The following is a 20,859-nucleotide window of genomic DNA, read 5'->3' as shown; positions in this document are numbered from 1 at the left end:
GCGGTTTCTCGAAATAAAGTCAAAACGACCCTATCTGGCAGGAGCTGGTGGGTTAAAATGTTCTATAAAAATATTTCCCATGAAATTTTACTATGTGCCTTTAATTTCGCTCAGACATTTATTTTTGAAATTGTCTGAGGTTTTTTTTTTAAGACTTAGGTGATAAATTAAAAATTCGAGCCAACTTTTGCAAATCCAGCGAGTGCGTTACAACTGGATAGGTATACTTTCAGAAAATGTTAACAAAGTTCAGACTGGTTTCGGTTGTCGCACAGTGTTATCTCTCGCAGCGGTTTCGTGGACTGTGTGACTTAATCCCACAATATCTTTTCTTGTAGGTTTTCCTAAAGTCGCAGGTTAATGCCAATAAATCGCATTCGATCGTTTTCCTATATTACCCAGAGAAAATTCTGATTACTTGCTGTATGCCGATGATCTGAAACTATTTCGTTAAATAAATGAACTGTTACTGGCCCGCGGTTAATTCAAGAACATCTATATAATCTTGAAATATGGTGTTGCACATATTGCGTTAAACCAAATCCTGCTAACAACAACCTACTTCTGGTGTTACTTTCAAATGTTTTAATTTTTATTTTTATTCTTTTTTTTTGCGTGCTATAGTTCGTTAAAATATTTCTTCTTCTTTATTGGCCAGTTTAATGCTGGATTTCCACTAAGCATTAAATGGCAAAGTCGGGCATTAAAAAATAATCGTATCATTACATTAAAAAGATAGTCAGTCATTAAGTTCATTTCCACATGGCATTTTTTTAAATGGCATAAATTTTTTGTCATTTCAATGCCTAGTGGAAATTCGATAAGAAATAATTTTCAAATGACAAAGGATAGGTTGGTCACCGCAGTGTAAGGTGGCCCTCCCATGGAAACACCCATATGCATATGGAAGCGCAATTTATTTACTTTTATTTTACACGTGTAGCACTTCGCCACATGTTTACTTGCTGTTTGCAAAAACTTATAGTTTTGACCTCGACTGGAAACATGAAACCGGGTCACACGGAAATATGAGTTTGTATTTATGTATTTATTTGCATGCGTCCACAGCAATACAAATGTCCATATCTACCATACAATTGCTGTCATTCCCAATTCACCAACTATGCATAATACTTTTTGCAAATAGCAACTACGACGAGCAATCAGTTAAATGCAAACAGTGCAGGACAAAATATTAATGCATTCTAAAAAAAACTAAATTTTTCAAAGCTGTAAACAAGATGAAATAAATTTTGGCTGTGAAATACTATAAAGTTGTTCAGAGCGAAGAAATAAAAATTCGTGCATCCCCAATCTAAGTAATACAGGACGTATGAGTAACGTCTATACATTAGTATGATCGTCCAAACTGTAGAAATCTCCACCAAACCGAAATTTGGAATAAAAATTCTAGATTTTATAAAATCGTAACATATTAGTTAAATTTGCAAATTTGGATATCTATATTCTCGATCAAATTTAATTGTTACATTCAGATTTAATTTTTTGAATCATTAAGTACTCAAAGTAGGCATAAAAACTCAAACGTCTAAGACATAAAATAAAAGCAGCCAGTGAACCCCCGTGTTGTTAAAATGCCAAATTTTAATTTAAGTTTTAAATAGGTGGCAACCCTCTTCAAAAATATTTTCAAACCAAAATTTTCTTTAATCTTTTTCTCTGTTGATAAAGCGCGAGGTTTAAGGAGGTTCTATGCAGCTCTCAAGAAAAAAAAAGCCGAGAAAATCTTCAGGATTTTTTTTAAATTTAGAGCATTTAATTTTATCACCAATGCAAGAAAACATCAAATATTGCCAGTGGCGGATTTGAATATTTGTTGCCCTTTTTCCGTTAAGAAAAATATTTTGAGGTAAAAGTACCAGTTATGCAACGATTAGCAGTAAATAGTAATATTCAAATTTATGTTATTTACTATACTTTTATTACAATTTTTAAGAAGAAAAAGTGGTATTTACCTTGAATAAAGGTTTCCAATTTTTAAAGAAAGCCATCATCAATAAAGTTTTTTCACTTGGTAAGTACTAAGTAATCTCAAAAGTATTAAATTGGTGTTTTAAAATATTATCATTTAAATAATATCAAAAATACCGGTGTTGTCCTATTTTCTGATTGCGTAATTGAATCTATGTATGTCTCAATCTTGAATCTGTGTTTCATTTCGAAAGCGAAATATAATATTAAAAAAAAAAACTTAATTTATCGGCATGCGTCACTTCACAAATGTTTTTAAAACTTTAATGTTTAATTTTCCTTGCAACGAACCAGCGGCCAACCAAATCATCGAACTTACCCTTCGCTAAAAATATATCAAATATATTTTTAGACCACGGCTGTACCGGAAGGATTCCAGTTCACCATTTTCTTTGTTATGTAGACGTACACAAGCAAATATTTACTATCTACAATAACACTTTCAACCGCACAATGGATTTTACTTTAATTTCATTTTAATACTACAAAAGTTCTTCGTAAGCCAGCAGACATAAAAACTCACACAAATACAAATACAAATACAAATACACAAACATCCTGCTGCTTATATTTATACCACGCAAATATATGTATGTATGTACATAACCATACATACATATATATTTGTATTGTTGCTGTCGTATCGCGGTGTTGAGCTTTTCCTGGAACACATTAAACGGACATTAGTGGCGTAATCGCTCAGCAACCCGTTTGCGCGCTGTCAATGCTTTTCCGCTTACTTTCCGCATTTTATGACCATTTTGCCAATTCCGTAAGGTCACATATCTTAGGCTTTCCCACCCGATGCCGTTGACAGATGCATTTGCCGTGTAATGGTGGTGTACATATACATATGTATATGTATGACTACTAGAATTTGTGGTCATTTTTCCGTTATTTTTTTTTCAGTTACCTGGATTTTACGGGAAGCCCCCATAACTTAGTTGGTATAGACCTCCTTTTATGTACATATTTTTGTTTGTATGTATGTACTTAAAAAAACCCAGACAATGACACGGCCTTTCCCATTGAATTCTATAGTCCAGTAGCGGCATCATTGTTGTACGCTGCCATTGTGTCGATCCACTCTAGACCTTTGCAGGTACATTAGCGTGGTTCAAAAATGCAGGTCAAAAAGTATGCGATAAAAAATATACCCCTATTTTTTTTTTTTTTTTTTTTTGAAATCAAAAAATATTTAGAGGTCGCGCACAAAGTTTTCCATGTATTTTTATATGGGAAAAAAACAATTTTTCTTAGAAATGGCACAGAGTTCTTGAAAATTGATATTTTTCGATCATTAACTCTGTTTCTCTTCAGAATATTCCTAGTAATAATACCCAATTGTTTATTTAACAATTTTTTCTTACTAACTATATTTTATAGCTCCGTGAAAAACCTCAGAAAATGCAATTGGGGACCTATAAAAAATCTTTAGTATTAAAAAATGATTAAGTAAGCAATTCGGTATTGTTATTGGAAGTCTTCTGCAGAGAACCATAGTTTTCCGATCGAAAAATACATATTTTCAAGACTTCTGTATCATTTCGACCCCTAAATATTTTTTGATTTCAAAATAAAAAATTACGGGTATATTTTCTTCGATATAGAATAATTCTAGGTCTCACCCCCGCATTAAAATTGCGACTTTACTTTTTTTGGACCACCCTGGTGTATATACATATGTACATATGTATGTAAATACATGTGCGTGTGTGTGTTGCGACAATACTAATTTATTTCACGACCAACTGTCGCTTTTGTGTACCCAAGCGGAGCACTCAAACCAACATTTAACCCGCCTATAATACCTACAGGGACTGGATTATATATATATATACTTACTTTCATACATAATAACCATTTCCCTACAAATACACAACCATAGCTTTTGGATGGCAAATCCCTACGCCAGGTGAGTGGGTGGACATAATTTAAGGTCATGACTTAATAAGAATTACATGGACGTAGTCTGATATTGTATATAGGTTAATTGTATCTACATATGTATGTATGTAACTTGCAATCTACACTTAGTACACACACGCATTTGCTTATGCATCAGCAACACTTTGGTAGGATTGCCGACAAAATATGTACGTAGCTACGGCTTGCGCTCGTTGCGCTGAAGCTGTCGTTAATAAATTATAACAGAATGTAATTGAATTAAACTCTAGCAATTAGAATTAGGAATAAAGAGCGCAACAGGTAACGTGGATAACGTAAAGAAATTCATTGTATAAGTAAATACATACTAATGAGCTGTTCTTTTTAAAATGGGCGGATTTCGTAAAAATAGTGAAGTGATAGTTTGCGAAAAGTTCCTTCATTTTGAAACATGAATTTTATAGAGACCAGAAAATTCATACAACATCGGCTTCCTTTGCCGTTTGGAATACTAGTACTGTTATTTTTTATTTTATTAAAAAAAAAATACATCGTTTCCGCCAACCTCATACCACTGTGAGCCGTGGTACGTCCAAGAGGAAAATATGCATAGAGATCTGAGTAAACGAATGGTTAAAGCTGAACTGGAAAATATTGCTGAAGAGTATAAATGCATATTGAGAAATCACCAAACCCCACTAGGAAATACTAGCGGCGGACGTAGCATTTTATCTGGGGGGCTTTGGAATTTTAATTTTATCACCTATTTGTGTTTAAGATAGTTATCAAGAACTATCAATAAGTATTTTGTGGAAGTAGGTATAAATCGTTCGTACCTTTATTGGCAAGGGCATGATGGAACTCCAGCGATTAGTGGTAAATTCCACGGAGCCCAACGTACAACCAATTGGATTTTTTCTCTTACCATTTATGAGCATTATGCTCCACATTGTCTCAATTCAGCCGTAAATGGAGCATGTGAAGTAGCTGGCATTGGTAATGCATTGGGGACTATTGCAGTGGTACGCGTTTTTTTCTTAAAAAGAAAATCCGAAGGAAAAAATTAGACGTACTTGCCGCAATAAGAAGGGAAAGGCCAAATTGCGTGAGGGCGAAGAGCTTGAAATGCTGGCTGATAGAAAAACCGCCTGAAAATTTTACCAGAGAGTTAGGTGACTTACGGAAAGTTTCAAGACTAGGGCAAAAATGGCGACCTAGTTACCGATGTCCAGAACGTACTGAAATTATAAAGGGAATATTTTTCCACCCTACTGAATGGTAGCAGCCCGAAAATTTGTGGTTCAAGTAGCAATTACACGGCTGAAAAAACAAAGCTATGGGAGCTGACGGCCTGCCAGCTGAGCTATTGAAATACGGCTGTAAAGACCTGGGAAGGTGCAGGCATCAACTTTCGATAGCCCTAAAAGATGTTGCCTATGCGCCGCGATGTCTGAATTGGCTTTCCTTGCGAAACTGATACAGTTGCGTAAAATGACGTTGAGCAATATCACTAACTCCGTCCGAATTGGGGAAACACCTCTCCGAGCTGTTCACAACCAAACGCGTACAATTGCTGGCGTATGCCGACGACATCGAGATTATCGGTAAAAACAAGAGCTACGTCTATTCCGCCTTCTCGGGATTAGATCGAGAAGCAAAGCGAAATCGTCTGGTATGGAGCGAGGGCAAAACGAGTTATCTCCAGTCATTACACAAACTGTCAGAGCATACGCGTCTTGGCACCCACGTCCTTGTTGGCAGTTACAAGTTTGAAAAACTATACGACTTCGTTTATTTTGGAACCAGCAATAACATCAACAATATTTTCAGCCTTGAAAAACGGACAATTACTCTTGCCAACAAGTGCTACTTTGGACTAAGTAGCCAATTCAGGAGTAAAGTCCTCTCCCGATGTACGAAAACCACACCCTATAAGTGAGTCATCATGTCCGTATTGATATATGGCGCAGCATCATGGAGAATGCAATATCCGTTGAGACGGCTCTTGGAGTATTCGAAAGGAAGATTTTGCGGAAGATTTACGGGCCTTTACGCTTTTACGAAGACGAGTATGGCAGGAGATGGAACGATGAGCTGTATGAGCCTTACAACGTCATGGACATAAGTAGAGTTGCTCCGACGCTCCAGCTCTGAAAGTATTCAACAGGGAACCCGCTGGTGGTAGCAGAGGAAGAAGGAGGCCCCCACTGCTATGGAAAGACCAAGCGGAGAAGGAGTTGGCTTCACTTGGCATTTCAAATTGGCCACGATTGGCACAGAAACTAGCGTGCTTTGTTGAACTCGGGTAAAATCGGATCGATAGGATTCGAAGTAAATTCAGTCATAAACAATTTAGTTAGTTATGCTATCAAATTACTGAAATTTATCAAATCATCAAACTTTATAGTTATCGAAATTTATAAAGTTATGCATGCTATCGAGTTATCGCAACGTATTATTTAAATCGATCAATGTTTATTAAGTTGTCGAAATTGATAGACACAGAAAATTAGTTGTCGAAATTTACGGATAGTTATCACGCTATAAAAATTATTTATTTATAATTGATATTTATTGATTAATTAAATTATTAGATCTATCGAATCGAAGTTTTTGGAATTTTCAAAATATATCGTGCTATCCAAATTTCAAGGTTATTTAATTTTATCGAGTTATCACTGCTTTTGTCGATAGCATTCGAAAAATATGGAGCTATCAAAACTAACCGAGTTATTGAAATTTATAGAGGTATTCAGTGTTTATCGAGTTATCGATTTTTCATTTATCGAAATTTATCGAGCTCTCGAAACAACCATATATTGAAATTTATCGAAATCAGTCGAGTTATCGAATTTTGTTGAGGTATCGGAATTTAAAGGGTTTGAAATTCATGGAATTATCGATATGTGTATAAAATAATCCAAATTTATAGACAAACTGGAATGTATGGGCAAACTCCAAGTGCTGTCAGAGGCCTTCAAAAATATTAAAAATTGTAGTAGTCCCGTCTTAGTTCCAAAGCAGGAAATTTTCCGTTAAGTAATTTTAAACGACGTGCTAAGTTAGAAAACCCATCGTAGGGCCTTTAAAAAAAATTAGAAAAAGAGTCGAATTTCGACAGTAACTGGCGCTCCTAGTTAGAAATAAATAGTTAAACATAAGTTTCAAGCAACGCCATTTTGAATTTTGGTGCTAAATCTTTGAACATAGCTCCATGTCTATATTTTTATCCATTCCTCTAGGCTGTTATGCGAACAAAGGGCAGAAGAAAACAAGACAAACATGTATTTATTGTATTTAAGTAACTCCCACTGTTCACTTTTCAAAACTTTTTTTAACACATTGCGAGTTTTAGTTTGCCTACGAATTTCCAATGCAAAATTCTGTTGCAAAACTTTAATTTGCTCATTGTTAGCGAATAGAACAATTTGGTTCTAACTAATCGCTAATAAAGAAAACTGTGCAAACTGTTAGACTTCTCATACTGGCATAGTCAAGTAAAATCGAAAAGGAGCAAATTAGACAAAGAAAGTTGAGAACAAAGAGAAAGTTAAAGACATTTAGAAAACAAGTTCAAATTATTTACTTATGAACGTCAGCAACAACCATTCAAACGGCGAAGGACACAGGACGCAGCGGCACTACACTCACATACATGAACACTTACACTATTCCTGAGTACAAAGAGTACTTAAGCTGGGATCACACGATTTGTACATTTGGCTAAAAATTTGTCAAATTCATAGACAAATCATGTGAACGCTAAATTACATTTGTCATTTATGAGAAAAGCCAAATATTTGCCTTCTTGTGGCAAATGAAAAACAACCCTGGTGGCCAAATCGTGTGAACGCAATGCTGCTACATAAGCCAAATAAAAATTACGCAAATGACCAAATATCTGATTTGCCACTTGATGACAAATGCCAGTGACAAATATACAAATATTGTTGAGCGGTATTGCCATTTCGTGCCTTGTATTTTCCAATTTTGGTAAAATTTTAATATTTAATATAATATTCGTATCCGAAAACTACCGAAAAATATCACGTTATTTGAAAACAACAATTTCAAAATATTTGCTCAAACTGAACATTTGAAAACGTGTACATATACGTATTCGACAGTAGCTGAGTGTGCAGAGAAGCGTGCGACTATTTGTAAGCTTTCATGAGGTCCCAGGTTCTTATGCCGGCAGACGAACATATTAAAAGTATAATTAATTTCTGAGTATAATTAACTTTGAAAAAGCATATTTGAAGTTCAGAATGAAAAATTTCAGAAAACCAGTCGGAAAAGTATTCGTTTCACAACCCTTCGTGGCACTTTACTATTCACCTTTCTTTCAGTTTTCGGATCTCTTTCCGAAGTTTTTGCTGGCTATACACATATACATACATGCATATCGTCGTATAAAGTACAAAACCGCGTACCGTCATTCTGCAAAATCGCGTAACTGACATTTGCTGCCAAAAATTGAATTTGCTTACAGAAGCTGTTGGCTCAATCCTTATCCATTCGTCCTGAAATATACATACGATTGCTTTATAAAAAAGATAACCATTTTGAAATATGAGCGTTTTTACTATCTAGATAATAATATATGCAACCTCACATAGGCGGCTTTGCATTGTGTTAATACGCGGTTTTGTACTTTAAACGACGATATACAGATTATTAAAGACGATCTAAATTACACTATGTGACAAAAAAAAATGTATATAGTTTTTTTCGAGGTTCATACTTGTTGTAGGTCTATCTAAGCAGTAAAATCTGCATACTCAAAATTTTAAATACACCCTCAAAATCTGGGCTTAAGGTCAAAAACCGCGTTTTTCAAAGGGTGCCGCACAGGTATACTTGCTAGTAACTATTTCTGTTTACCCGGTGAAAAATACGTATATGTGTATGTGATTCAAGATAAGACATATCGCTGCTTACAACAATGTTTAAATTGATGATTTGTCTTAAGAAATGGCAAAGGAATCAGTGATCGGACTTAAAAAAAATTTGTGTGGTAGAATCTAAAAAAAATTGATAGATTGCAAAAAAATGTGGTAGATCTCAGGTTTTGGATCAAACTTTGTAAAAAAATCTGCAAGGTTTCTCCTAAATTGCAAACATTTTAATCAGAATCTAAAACAAAATTAATTTTAGTATAATAAAGTGCATGATTGAAGTTGATAAAAATTGCGTTGGTTTTGGCAATTTTTTTCCTTGACAGTTTCCTTCCAGCTTTTTTTTATCACATCACGATGTAGCGAACAAACGTGGCTCGTTCCAGAAATGCTACTTGGGATTTGCCGATTTTGACAATTCTCAAGTAAAAGTAAACAACGCTTTAGAAATTTGAGATGCACTGAAATTTGCTAATGCTTTCACAAAAATCGTCGGTTTTTATCATTTTCGCTATTAATTCCTTTTATAAATCATATATTTTGCAATTTAACACAATAAAACCATGTTTGATGTCGAAAAATTGAATATTGAGAAAATCTATAATTTTACAGTTTATTTTATCCTCCCATTCTGCCTGTTGTTAGTGTTTAGTGTTGGACAATTTTTGCTCTTAAAATTAAGAAAATTATGTTGAGCAAAAATAAAACTACTCAAAAACGCGAATATGTGGTAGATTTCTGACCTTGTGTGGTAGGTGTGCTCAAAAAAGTGGCAGATCTACAACAATGTGGTAGAAGCCCGATCACTGAAAGGAATCTTACAGAGTATATCGATGGCTGAGTGGAAGATCGACCTATCTCGGCAACCAGTTCGAAAACGCCCTATCTCAGAAAATTTTTTAACAACGCTCTATCTCAGAAAACTTTTCAAGAACGCCCTACTTCAGGATTTCATTGAAAAACGCCCTATCTCAGCTGCCAATTCAAAAACGCCCTATATCGGCTTATTTTCAATGTGTTTTCGTTTGAGATAGGGCGTTTTTGAAATGAATTCTGTGATAGGGCGTTATTCAACCAAATTCTGAAATAGGGCGTTTTTCAATCAAACTTTGAAGTAGGGCGTTCTTGAAAAATTTCAGAGACAGGGCGTTTTTGAACTGGCTTCCGAGATAGGTCGATCTTCCACTCAGCCATCGATATGCAAAATTTAAATTTTTAACATTTTTCATTTTAAATTACGACTTGTCCGACTATTTGGTTAACTAGTATACATACATAGGGTGCCCATTCTGAAGACAAATTAACCATTTATAAATGGTTGTAAACAACGAAATGTTTTCTCTTAAATGGCATATGTAAGTATTTTTCATCGGGCAAACAGAAATAAAGTTACGAGCAAGTATATGCTTCAACCTATGAAAAACGCGTTTTTTACCTTCAGCCCAGATTTTGAGAGTGTATTCAAAATTCTGAGTACCTGTGCGTACATATTATTTTTGTTTATTTCACTTCAAATCTCACAAAATCATAGATGCAAGAGTATGGTTGACACTGGATCAGCTGTTTAAGTATGTATTTATGACCAAATAGTCAAATCGTGTGAATGAATGTGGACAATATTTGTCACTTTACTGCTGTGCGCAAATGTGTGCCAAATCATTTGGATCTTTGGCAGCCAAATCGTCTGATCGCAAAACAAATCATTTGTACATCGCTATCCAAATGCGCAAATGTGGACAAATCTAAATTTGGCATTTTGTGTACAAATGTACAAATCGTGTGATCCCTGCTTTACAATCTATACGATTTTAACTGCTCGTAGTCATACTTGTTCAACAAGCACAAAAAACGCCGAAGTGAAATTGTTTTAACGTTGGTTTTTTTTTCTTATTGAACTATTGCAGGGAAGGTCAACAATCACCGGAGGAATGGCATCGTCTTTATGGCAAGTGTTCCGGCAATGAGATCTATCACATTGTACTCGGCGACAGTCGCTTCTTCGGCGAATACGAGGGCAAAAGTTTCACTTACGCCAGCTTTCATTCGCATCGAAAGTGAGTAGACGACGTAGTCCAAATGGGAAGATGATTTTTTTTTGTTTTTTTTTTTTAATTCAATTTGTCACTTTTTTGTTTTTGGTTTTCCATTTGAGTCGTAGTGTTGTCGTCTACTGCTAACTGACTGACTGATGGACGTGCAATTGAACTAAATTTAATTTGGCGCTGATTGAATTTTGCGCTAGTTCATATATCACTTTCAAATTCATTGATGGACACAGATTTTTCATCGTCTTTGATAGCGTTCTAAGCGATTTTGCTTGTTTTTGTTTTTCTTTTTCCTTTCTTTTTTTTATGTTTCCACTAGATATGGCGTTGCATTGGTAGGCGTACGTCCAGCCGAGCTGCCTGAATTCTACGAGGACACAATTTTGCTGAATCCCGGGCCGCGGCATATCATGAAGAAGGATGACACATGCTATTACATGAGCATCACAAAGGAGGAGAATTCGGCATTTGTTGTCAATCAAAATCAGAATCAAAATTTGGATACACAAGCGACGACGAAGGAGGGTGGTAAGTGTGTTGACTGGCTGCCTGCCTGCCTGACTGGTTTCATTTTTGTCAGCTGCTCGGGCGGCAAAGCCAATAAGCCTGATTTCCTCTTTGTACATCTAAAGTTATTTCTTATCTATTTATGAGTCTATACTATTTTATAAGTATCTACTATAGTATGATAATAAAGGGTATGTGTGAGCGTATGCGCTTTGTATATGTATGTACACCTACTCTCTCTTGGCTGTATGTATGTGCGTTTGCGAATGTTCACGCAAAGTATTAAGCACTTAATGCATTTTTTATTGCATTGAGTTAAAAGCTACTTTAGAATATTAACTTTTATATAATATATACATACATATCGTCGCCTGGGTAAAAGATTGTCGTCAGCGTCAAACGTACATGCGAAACATACGAGAATCGTTTACCCAGGTGACGATATGTGTAAGCAAAAAATACAATTAAAAGCTATTAGGGGTGTCGTCTTTAGTGGGAATAAAATTAAATAAAGTTAATTTTATTAGCCAATGTTTTTTGCTCTGTAGTTTCATATAAAAAAAAAAGTAGAGAGACACACACTTCCGTTTGGGCATCCTCTAATGGCCCTGATACAATAATCAAACCTAGCATGGGCAACTGGATCTAAGTAGGCTAATTTCGAGTTTAAATAACCACACCTCTCTAGTTTTTTTTTAGACTAAAGTCTGCTTAAAAAAAGGTACATGATTTCCATCTACGTCTCTACATGAATCAGCCCCGGTCTTGGAACCATTTGATTGCTGCCTTATTTTCTAATAGAATATTCGAGTCGCAATCCTGTCTGCCAGCATCTCAAGCTCTTTGCTTTCACGTCTTTCTGCCTGCAATTTTATTCGTTTGAATATATGTCTCTCATCCCTCCCCTTTCTCCGGTATCGCTCAACTGTCGCTTCTTCTAGGCGCTCGTAGAAGCGCGCCATAGTCTCATTATCCGTTTTCTCGCTTGCGACGAAGGGTGTGAACCTGGAGGCAAGGTATCGCAATGGCAATGAGCTGGTGCATATTCGTAAACTGTTTTCCTTATTTCTTAAGCGAGGCTCGTTTCCATTTGGGGTAGCTGTCAGAGGCGTTTGGTGCCCTTTCATTGAATCAAATTTTTAACTGGGCAGGTGCCAAGCCCAGCGATCAACCAATTAACTTTTAAGTTTTGAGAAAAACTTATTTCACTTTGAGTTCTCCTACCACGAAGGATTAGAGAGCCTCTCAGTAATTATAGGATATCTCGAAAACTATTCATAGGACTTATGTGAAACTTACAGGTAATATTTTCGAGGCTCACTACTTTCGGTAAATGGAAAAAAATACTAACGCTTAATTTCTTTCATCTTTATTAACTTGTTCTGCGTGATGTATTATGTTACTTGTAATAAATTACCTATATATGTGTATGTAGATTGACAAAACACTTTAAACACCGTAGTTACTAAAGAGGACACCCCTTTTGCTGACCTAATAGATTGCTTTTATATGTACATTATGGTGTCGCAGTATATAAAATGTGAATTTTTTATACAAAAATTGGATACACATACCCTTCAATTTTTTTTTCTTTTTTGACCTAAATAACGTTTATACATAGTTTCTTTTGGTTGTTGTGTGGGTAGGAGGAGTATGATGTATTGTAGAACGATTTTCCGTCATCTCTTGTCAAATTTGGTTTGGAGACAAACCGGTTTCGGCGTTGTGCCATCTTCAGTGTCATTTTTTTCGTTCTGAAATTAGGATATGTGACAACAACGATTATCTGGGGAACGGCACCAGCTAAAAATATGTAACCAACTTCAAAGAAATATGAATGGTAGGGAGAACCTAAGATTATGAAATAAATTATTGAATATCTAACTGCACTCAAAAATGTTAACGGACAGAATAACCGAAATTAAGCACACAATAATAACAAAAACAAAACCTTATTCTTTGGTGCACCCGAGGTGAGGTCCAACCAAAAGTTTACGAACCCACTCGCACTAACTCCCGAGCTGCCGGGGATATTTTCACCCGCCAAGTGACTGGGCTCTGGGTGCGGAATGCTAAAATGGCGGGAAAGGAACACCTTAGTGTGAAATATACCGACAGCACTACAAGCTCAATATAGGAAACAACAACACAAATAATACTTAAGCTGTCGTCGGAGAGTGCGTCGTCCTCTAGGTGCTCCTGCGGGGAAGTGTCCGCTCAAATTCGTAACCGACACTACGTCCTGATACTCCTCCGCCTCGACTGACGCCACTCTTTTTCTGCCTGCTCTACTGCAGCTAAAGTACCTCGTATGGTACTTGAAAAATTATGTTTGGATATACCAACCATACCACGTCTGGTATCAAATCACTATCTTAATGTTTCACACCGCACAAGAATTAAATATCACTCACAATAGGAATGTTTCCCCTCGCAATGCTCACTAGGTTCAATCCCGGCGCGCAGCTACGAGTTGGGCCGCAACATACGCGCCGGTGCGCACAACCATCGGGCTTCAATGCCGGTGTTTTTGGTGCCCAATCAATTGGCGCCGCTCCGTTATTCTAGAAAACGAATTGGGCGCTAGAGTAGTCGCCTCGACTGCGCACACAAACGAGCACAAAGGACTTAACTATTTCATCATCATATGGCGGACAACCAAAGTGCCGCGATAAGAGAAAATGGCGACCCCGTTGTGGTTTTTTTACAATTTTTCAGAATCATTTTGGCGTTTACGCGTTTACCCCTAATGGCGACTTTTCCCCAATGCATTAGCACACCACCGACAATCAGCTGTTTTTTTTTCAAGCTGAGATTTTATTAACGCAATTAGTTGCCGGTAGAGCTCGCTCCTATCGGTTGGAGTGAAGGACACATTCGAAAAAGGAACGGAATGGTAGCGTGCACTGCTAAGCACTACAAATAGTAGAAAAACACTGGTCAAAATGTCGTGCCCCTAGTTTTTACGCATGACTTTATGTGTATGGACAAATCCTAGAGTTGCGGAAGTTACGTTCGGACGTTACTGCAAAAAGTATAGATATCCGCGTTACATGTACACATAACGTTTAATTGCTGTAGGATTATGACAACCCATGAGGTCTTTAATTTTGTGCTCAGAACTTATACTGGGATAACCACACGGTCACAGGTATTGAATTTTTCAAAAAAAATCTGGGACACCTTAATGTAACATATTTCTATACTATGTAAGTATTTACATGTGTATAAATATAAAGGTGGTCCAAAAAAGTAAAGTCGTAATTTTAATGCTAGAGTCGAATTTCTCAAAACAAATTCTGGGACACCCTAATATATATATTTATATACATATAAGGGTGGTTCAAAAAAGTAAAGTCGGAATTTTAATGCTCACTACCCCTAGAATTGTTCTGTACTGAAAAATATTTCCGTTTTTGTTTAATCAAAAAATATTTATAGGCGCTCAAAATTTTCCGTGCATTTTACATGGGGAAAAACAAAAATAAATCGTGGAAATGGTACAGAATTTTATCAAAATTAAAATATTTTTCGATCAAAGAACTAAGTTTATTTTCAAGAAACCGCCAATAATATTACCCAAATGTTTATTTAACCTAAATCCAAAAACGCGCATAAATGTAATGGGGAACCCATAAAAAATTGTTAGTTTTAAAAAATGGTAAAACACACAATTGGGTATTATTATTGGAAGTCCTTTGAAGAGAAACAGAGTTTTCTCATCGAAAACGTATTTTTCCCCCAAATAAGATACACGAAAAATTTTAAGCGCTTTGGGCGCCCTCTAAATATTTTTTGATTTCGAAAAAAAACCAGGGGTAAACGTTTTTGGATATAGAACAATCGTAGTGGGTGAGAGCATTAACATTCGGACTTTACCTTTTCACATGCATTTTTCGACCACCCTAATATACATAGATGCCTATATTTTTATGTACTATACGGTAACACTCAGTAGAATAGGTTCAGAACGACTTTAAAATTTAACTGTTTGGTAGATCTACTATATTGTCCACAACACCAACAAAAAAGGTGAGAAATGTGCTAAAATTTAAATATTAATGGTATTCAACAAATTGAGCAAGTGGCCTGGCACTCTGGTAAAGGCTGGAGCTAATCTGCTCTTTTGCCAGAGTGCCAGGCACTTTGCTCAATTTGGTGAATACCACTATTATAAGCTTGTTAGTAGGAGATGAAAGACAAAGAACTGCTGTTAAGATGGCAATCATAAACTCAGTTGCAATTTCGATGATACAAGTGCAAAAAAAATACCCCGATGTTTTTCTCGTACTTAGAAAAGACAAAAGTTAAAATTAGTTAATTTTCTGGCATTCAAATCAAAGTAGATATAGCAAACAGTTAAATTTGCAAATCATGCCTAAACTATGCTGCTGACTGTCAGTGTAGTGAATTATTGAGCACAAAGCAAAGAAAAATAAGAATTTCAGGTGATACCCATCAACTAAATAAGTGTATTGACTGGTGCAGCAAAACATACATATTCCGCTTTCAATGTGTGTATCAGTGTATGCGTTAATTTTTGATTAATTTGAACATTTAATTTTAATGTCAGTTAGTCGTTACTGTCACTTTTTTTTGTCCTCAACTCAATTGTTTGTCCGTTTTGGCTACTCCGTTATTTACTTGTCGATTAATTTTTAATTGATTTAAAAATGTCACACTGCTACTTTGTCGCTCCAACTCTATAAAATTACTCACTCTCTATCGCTCGCTCTTACCATGTTACTGTTTCTTCTCTACCTGCATACATACATACACATACTTACCCTACGAGTACAGAAACATAATGACCGGTTTCTCTTTGCGCATTTCCTGTTCGTCGCTTGCTTGTTTTTTATCTTTTTTAATTTTTTATTTTTTTATATTTACAGCATAAGTAAATTATGAAATGTGCAAATGGCTTAAATTAAATGTCCATTTTTTATTATTTTTTTTTTATTTTCCAGCGTGCCGTCAAAAATTAAAAGCTATTACTTGCGAAACTTAAAACGAATTGCAACATAAATTTGATTTTTCCATAAATTCATCAAACGTCCATTAAAATATTTGTGTCCGCCATTAAGCTGTTCATACAAATATACATGAATATGTATGCGTGTATAAAGTAGATATGTAACTGTGTACTAGACGGCAGTGCTGGCAGCGGAATTTCAATTTCAGATTCAAAAATTGTTTCATAATTGAAAAACTCATGGTTTAAAATTTTATTACAAATTACGTCATAAGTTTTAAGGTCCAAAATGGTGGTTATAAGAGCAAGTCTCACAAGTTGTTTTTTAGTGTCACTCCCTTCTCTCGGCCGAAAAAAAAGAACGCTAAAGCATTCTTCTTACATTTATTTCCATCAGTGGAGTTCCAGCAACAAGTTCAATAAAAAATAAATCATATATTTGAACAATTTTGGCCTGCAAATATTTATTTAGGCGAAAAAAAGCCGCTATTACTATGTTTTTCATTATCACTCGAAAAAATCATATTTAATTGTTTTGTTATAACTTTGGGAAGTTTTCACATAGAATATTCATATTAGAGGCAATGAACTTTGGAATAAAAATCGAATTTTTTAATTTTAGTAATGTTATGATTATTCAAAATGTTAAAAGTAAATGGTGAAAATGTTCTTCTTTGCAAAACAAACAAACAAACCTAGTGTGCGACCAAATGGAAAATAAAATGCATTGAGTAAAAGATGACTAAGATTTGAGAAACTAAAATTCCCTGTTTATAATTTTTATTGATACACTCGAAAATCATTCTAAAATTTTTATATACATTAAGAAATTAATATATATGCATATATGTGCTACGATATATGTATTTTACATACACGACTACAGGTATATGAGCACAAGTTGTTATTTTTACTTTTTTAGTATGTATATCTTTTTTAAGTTTTCATTTAAATACAATTTCGTAATGAAATGTTGTTCCTTATGCAAAACTTAATATAATGCACTGTCTAAGGTAAGCGTGCCACCATTTTCGACCAAAAACGCGTTTTTGTCGAAAAATTTTACTACTCGTGATATACAGACATCAGACTTATTTTTCTACCGGAATGCAAACACGTTTCAAGAATCTTCAAATTTGTATTTAAAAAGTTTAGATACGTATTGCGCCCTTTTTATAGCCTTCTTGAAAATCTTGAGTGCATCCTTGTAAGGTTTCCAAAAAAAGTGTTCCTCTGGCTTGACTAAAGAATATTTTGCTGATTGTTTCCTCGGTGCTGAAATTTTCGTACTGCACCAATGCGGTTTCTTTTTATCCTTCCGGAGGTTGCTTGGTCAGGATGAGCTAAAAGCAGCCTTAGAGGAATTTGTCACAAAGTTCACTGCTTCAACAATTTTTGACGATCAGTCCAGCTCACCAAGAGAAACCGTCTTTGCGATAAACATGGCCTATCGTGAGAAAAGGCACGCCAATAATTCATTTAGAAATTTTTAGTACTGAAAATTTTGCGCAGCGATTTTTTTAATAATAGACATTACCCGAAGAAAACTTCATACGTAGTGAAAAATAATAATATTAAATAAATATTTTTTATAAATATTAGTTTTTTATTTTTATTTATTTTTTTTTGCCAAATAACAAATATTCAACATTTTTTTGTTTAATGAAAAATGTTGTGGAAAAACAACAATAATTTACATGTCCTCATCAGACTTCTTTATCGCGTTCACTGGAACTTCAACCAGCAACTCCGGCATTCAAAGCCAGTAGTCTACCTACTGAGCTAAGTTCGCCATGTAAACTGTGATTGCTTTTTCCTTTATTTCATTTATCAACCCAATTACAATTTAAGGTGTGCTCGTCCTTAAGCTATTTGTTTCTTGTTACTTTTTTATAACTAAGAAAATATTTATGTAGTTATAATGCTTAATAGATCATCAGTAATAACATATGTATGTAATAACATACATTAGGGTGGTAAAAAAAAAAAGTTAAGACGGAAATTTGGTAAACTCATCCCTTAGAATTGATCTACACCGAAAAAATATACCCCCGTTTTTTTATTTTGAAATCAGAAAATATTCAAAAGTCACTCAAAGCGCTCAAAGTTTTCCTTGTATTTTATATGAAGACAAAACAAAAGTTTTCGTAAAAATGGTATAGAATTCTCGAAAATCAATATTTTTCGATCGGAAAACTCTGTTTTCAGCAGACTTCCAATAATAATATCCAATTTTTTATTTAACCATGCATTGGGGTAGCTCATAAAAAGTCGTTAGTATTAGCAAATGGTAAAACAAAAAATTGGGTATTATCATTGGAAGTCTCCTGATTATAAACAGATTTATCCAAGCAAAAAATATTGATATTCAAGAATTATATACTATTTCCGCGAAAAATAAAATTTTTTCATTTTTTCCTTTACATATTTTTTGATTTCGAAATAAAAAAAGGTATAGTTTTTTCGATAGATATAGAACAATCCTAGGGGGTAAGAGCTTTAAAATTCCGACTCTACTTTTTACACATGCATTCTCAAACCACCCTAATGTACTCACATACATATAGACATAATATATGTATGTATATGGATATATAATGCAATCATATCATTGTATTTAGTTAGCACCACAACAATAAACAACAACAATACAACTATCACCACGAATAGCACCATTGTGAATGTGAATGTAACAACAATAACATCAATAGCAACACCGGCGACCACTATTAGTACATCAACATCAACATCATTCGGTCGCACGGCACCGGTGCCGTCCGTTTGTGTACGCGTGCCGCACAGCCCCAGCCTCGACTCGGGCGGCATTAGCGCTGGCGGTGGCGTTGGCACACCCCTTACAGAAAGGCACCCGCCATATAGTGACAGTGATTTAATGACACTATTCGTGCGTGAGTGTGACACAACAACATCTTAAATATTTATTTATTTACTATGTGTTTCTAAGCATTTCTCAATCTAATGGCCACTCGCTCGCTGTTTTTTTTTTTTTTGTTTTTGGCACGTTTGTTCGCTCCTCACTAATTTGCTGTATAAGTTATTAAAACTAAAAATTTGCTAATCAATGTCCCACTCCTAGCAATCCCATTTTCTGATTATAGCTGCTCGCCTCCGCCGCTTGTGAATGCCTAGCCGCCCAAAAATAATTTATTTAGTCGGAAAGTTTAACCCTTTCTTGCCCATCAAAGAACCGCCCGACACAATCCTCTAATCACATCAAACAACACAGAAACACAACAACACGCAAACCGCCAAACCAACCACAACGAAAATAAGCAACCAGGTTGCTACATTTAACCGCGGCAAGCAATCACCAGCTACACCCCCTGCCGAACACGTTCGTTCCATCATTCATTAGCTCACCGCCAACCAACGTCCGCGATTAACTATGTATTGACAATCACAAAATCACAATATTTTACCTTATGTTGCCACATTTTGTTGCTATTCCCACATCCTCATTGGCCTCCGCATGCGTGCAATAATTGTATGTGAATGTCTGTATAGAAGTATGTGTAACCACTATTTAATAGCAAGTGCATGCACGCGTATTCACGTCTATGTTTTTTTTTTTTTTAAACCCACATATGTAACTGTACGTGCATAGGTATGTAAATATATGTATGCGCATCTAGGTCATGCGTTGTTATGTTGACGTTTGATGCCTTAATCACCGTTTCAGCGTCAACGCCTCGATTTGCTTTCGCTTCCGCTGCATGACGTTGCATGCAACTGCGCGTGTGGCACCTATCGAAGTGTCAACCGCCGACGAACATGCACTAATAGACCCCCATGCATACCGTTGTACTTATGTATTAGATATGTATCTAATAATAGTCACTCTGGCCATCGGTTCAAAATTCATTGAACTGTATTGCATTTCAACGCCAGTTTCGTGTTTTTTTTTTTTAATTAAAAAATTTATTATTTTGCCTCATATGTTTTTTTCGTATACTTATTTAAAATTGAACTCGTTCGAAACCGGGACTTCCGTCGATATTTTAAATTTATCAGAATTTAACTCTTATGGCTATCAATTTTACCCACTCAAATTGATCACAATGTAAGAGTTAATATGTATACACTTGTAGTTAAGTTTTAATTAAAAAAAACGACCTCAGTTTGTGAGTAAATAAATATATGTGCATACACATGTATTATACCGCTTGGACTAACGGGCTATTCTGGCCAATGTCTTTCAACTCACCATAGTCCTTCGAATAAGAATTGTCAATTCTGGCCAGACTAATTTATATATCTGCTAACGAAGATGTCTTAGCGTTTTTTTTTTTTTTTTTTTTTTAATTTATCTATCAGTAAGATAAAAAAAAATTAAATTAAATTAAAAAGTACATACATTTTTCTGTTTAAAACAACAAAAACAAAAAATTTATAAAAGTTAAGCCAACAAAAAAATAAATAAAAATTAGTAAACTAAGTTTCTTAAGAATTATTTTGAAATTTAAAAATAAAAATAAAATAAAAATATAAAAATTAAACAAATTAAATTAAAAAGAAAAAATATAAAAAAGCGAAAGAT

General features: G+C 35.1%; 1 protein-coding gene across 1 annotated transcript in view; it reads left to right on the top strand.

The window, feature by feature from the left end:
* The window catches only part of LOC118742893 (potassium channel subfamily T member 2), a gene marked incomplete at its 5' end in the record, with an annotated part of 163,069 nt that overhangs the window by 107,136 nt on the left and 35,074 nt on the right, over positions 1 to 20,859 (top strand). Inside the window, 2 exon segments of the mRNA XM_036475311.1 lie at positions 10,682 to 10,831; positions 11,142 to 11,350. Coding sequence (XP_036331204.1) covers positions 10,682 to 10,831; positions 11,142 to 11,350 — 359 coding nt within the window.

Source organism: Rhagoletis pomonella, unplaced genomic scaffold, assembly GCF_013731165.1.
Source record: "Rhagoletis pomonella isolate Grant_MI unplaced genomic scaffold, Rhpom_1.0 Rhpom_scaffold_00007, whole genome shotgun sequence".
NCBI classification, from domain to species: domain Eukaryota; kingdom Metazoa; phylum Arthropoda; class Insecta; order Diptera; family Tephritidae; genus Rhagoletis; species Rhagoletis pomonella.
The sequence above is the reverse complement of the archived record's forward strand: the minus strand, read 5'-3'. Positions and strand labels throughout refer to the sequence as shown.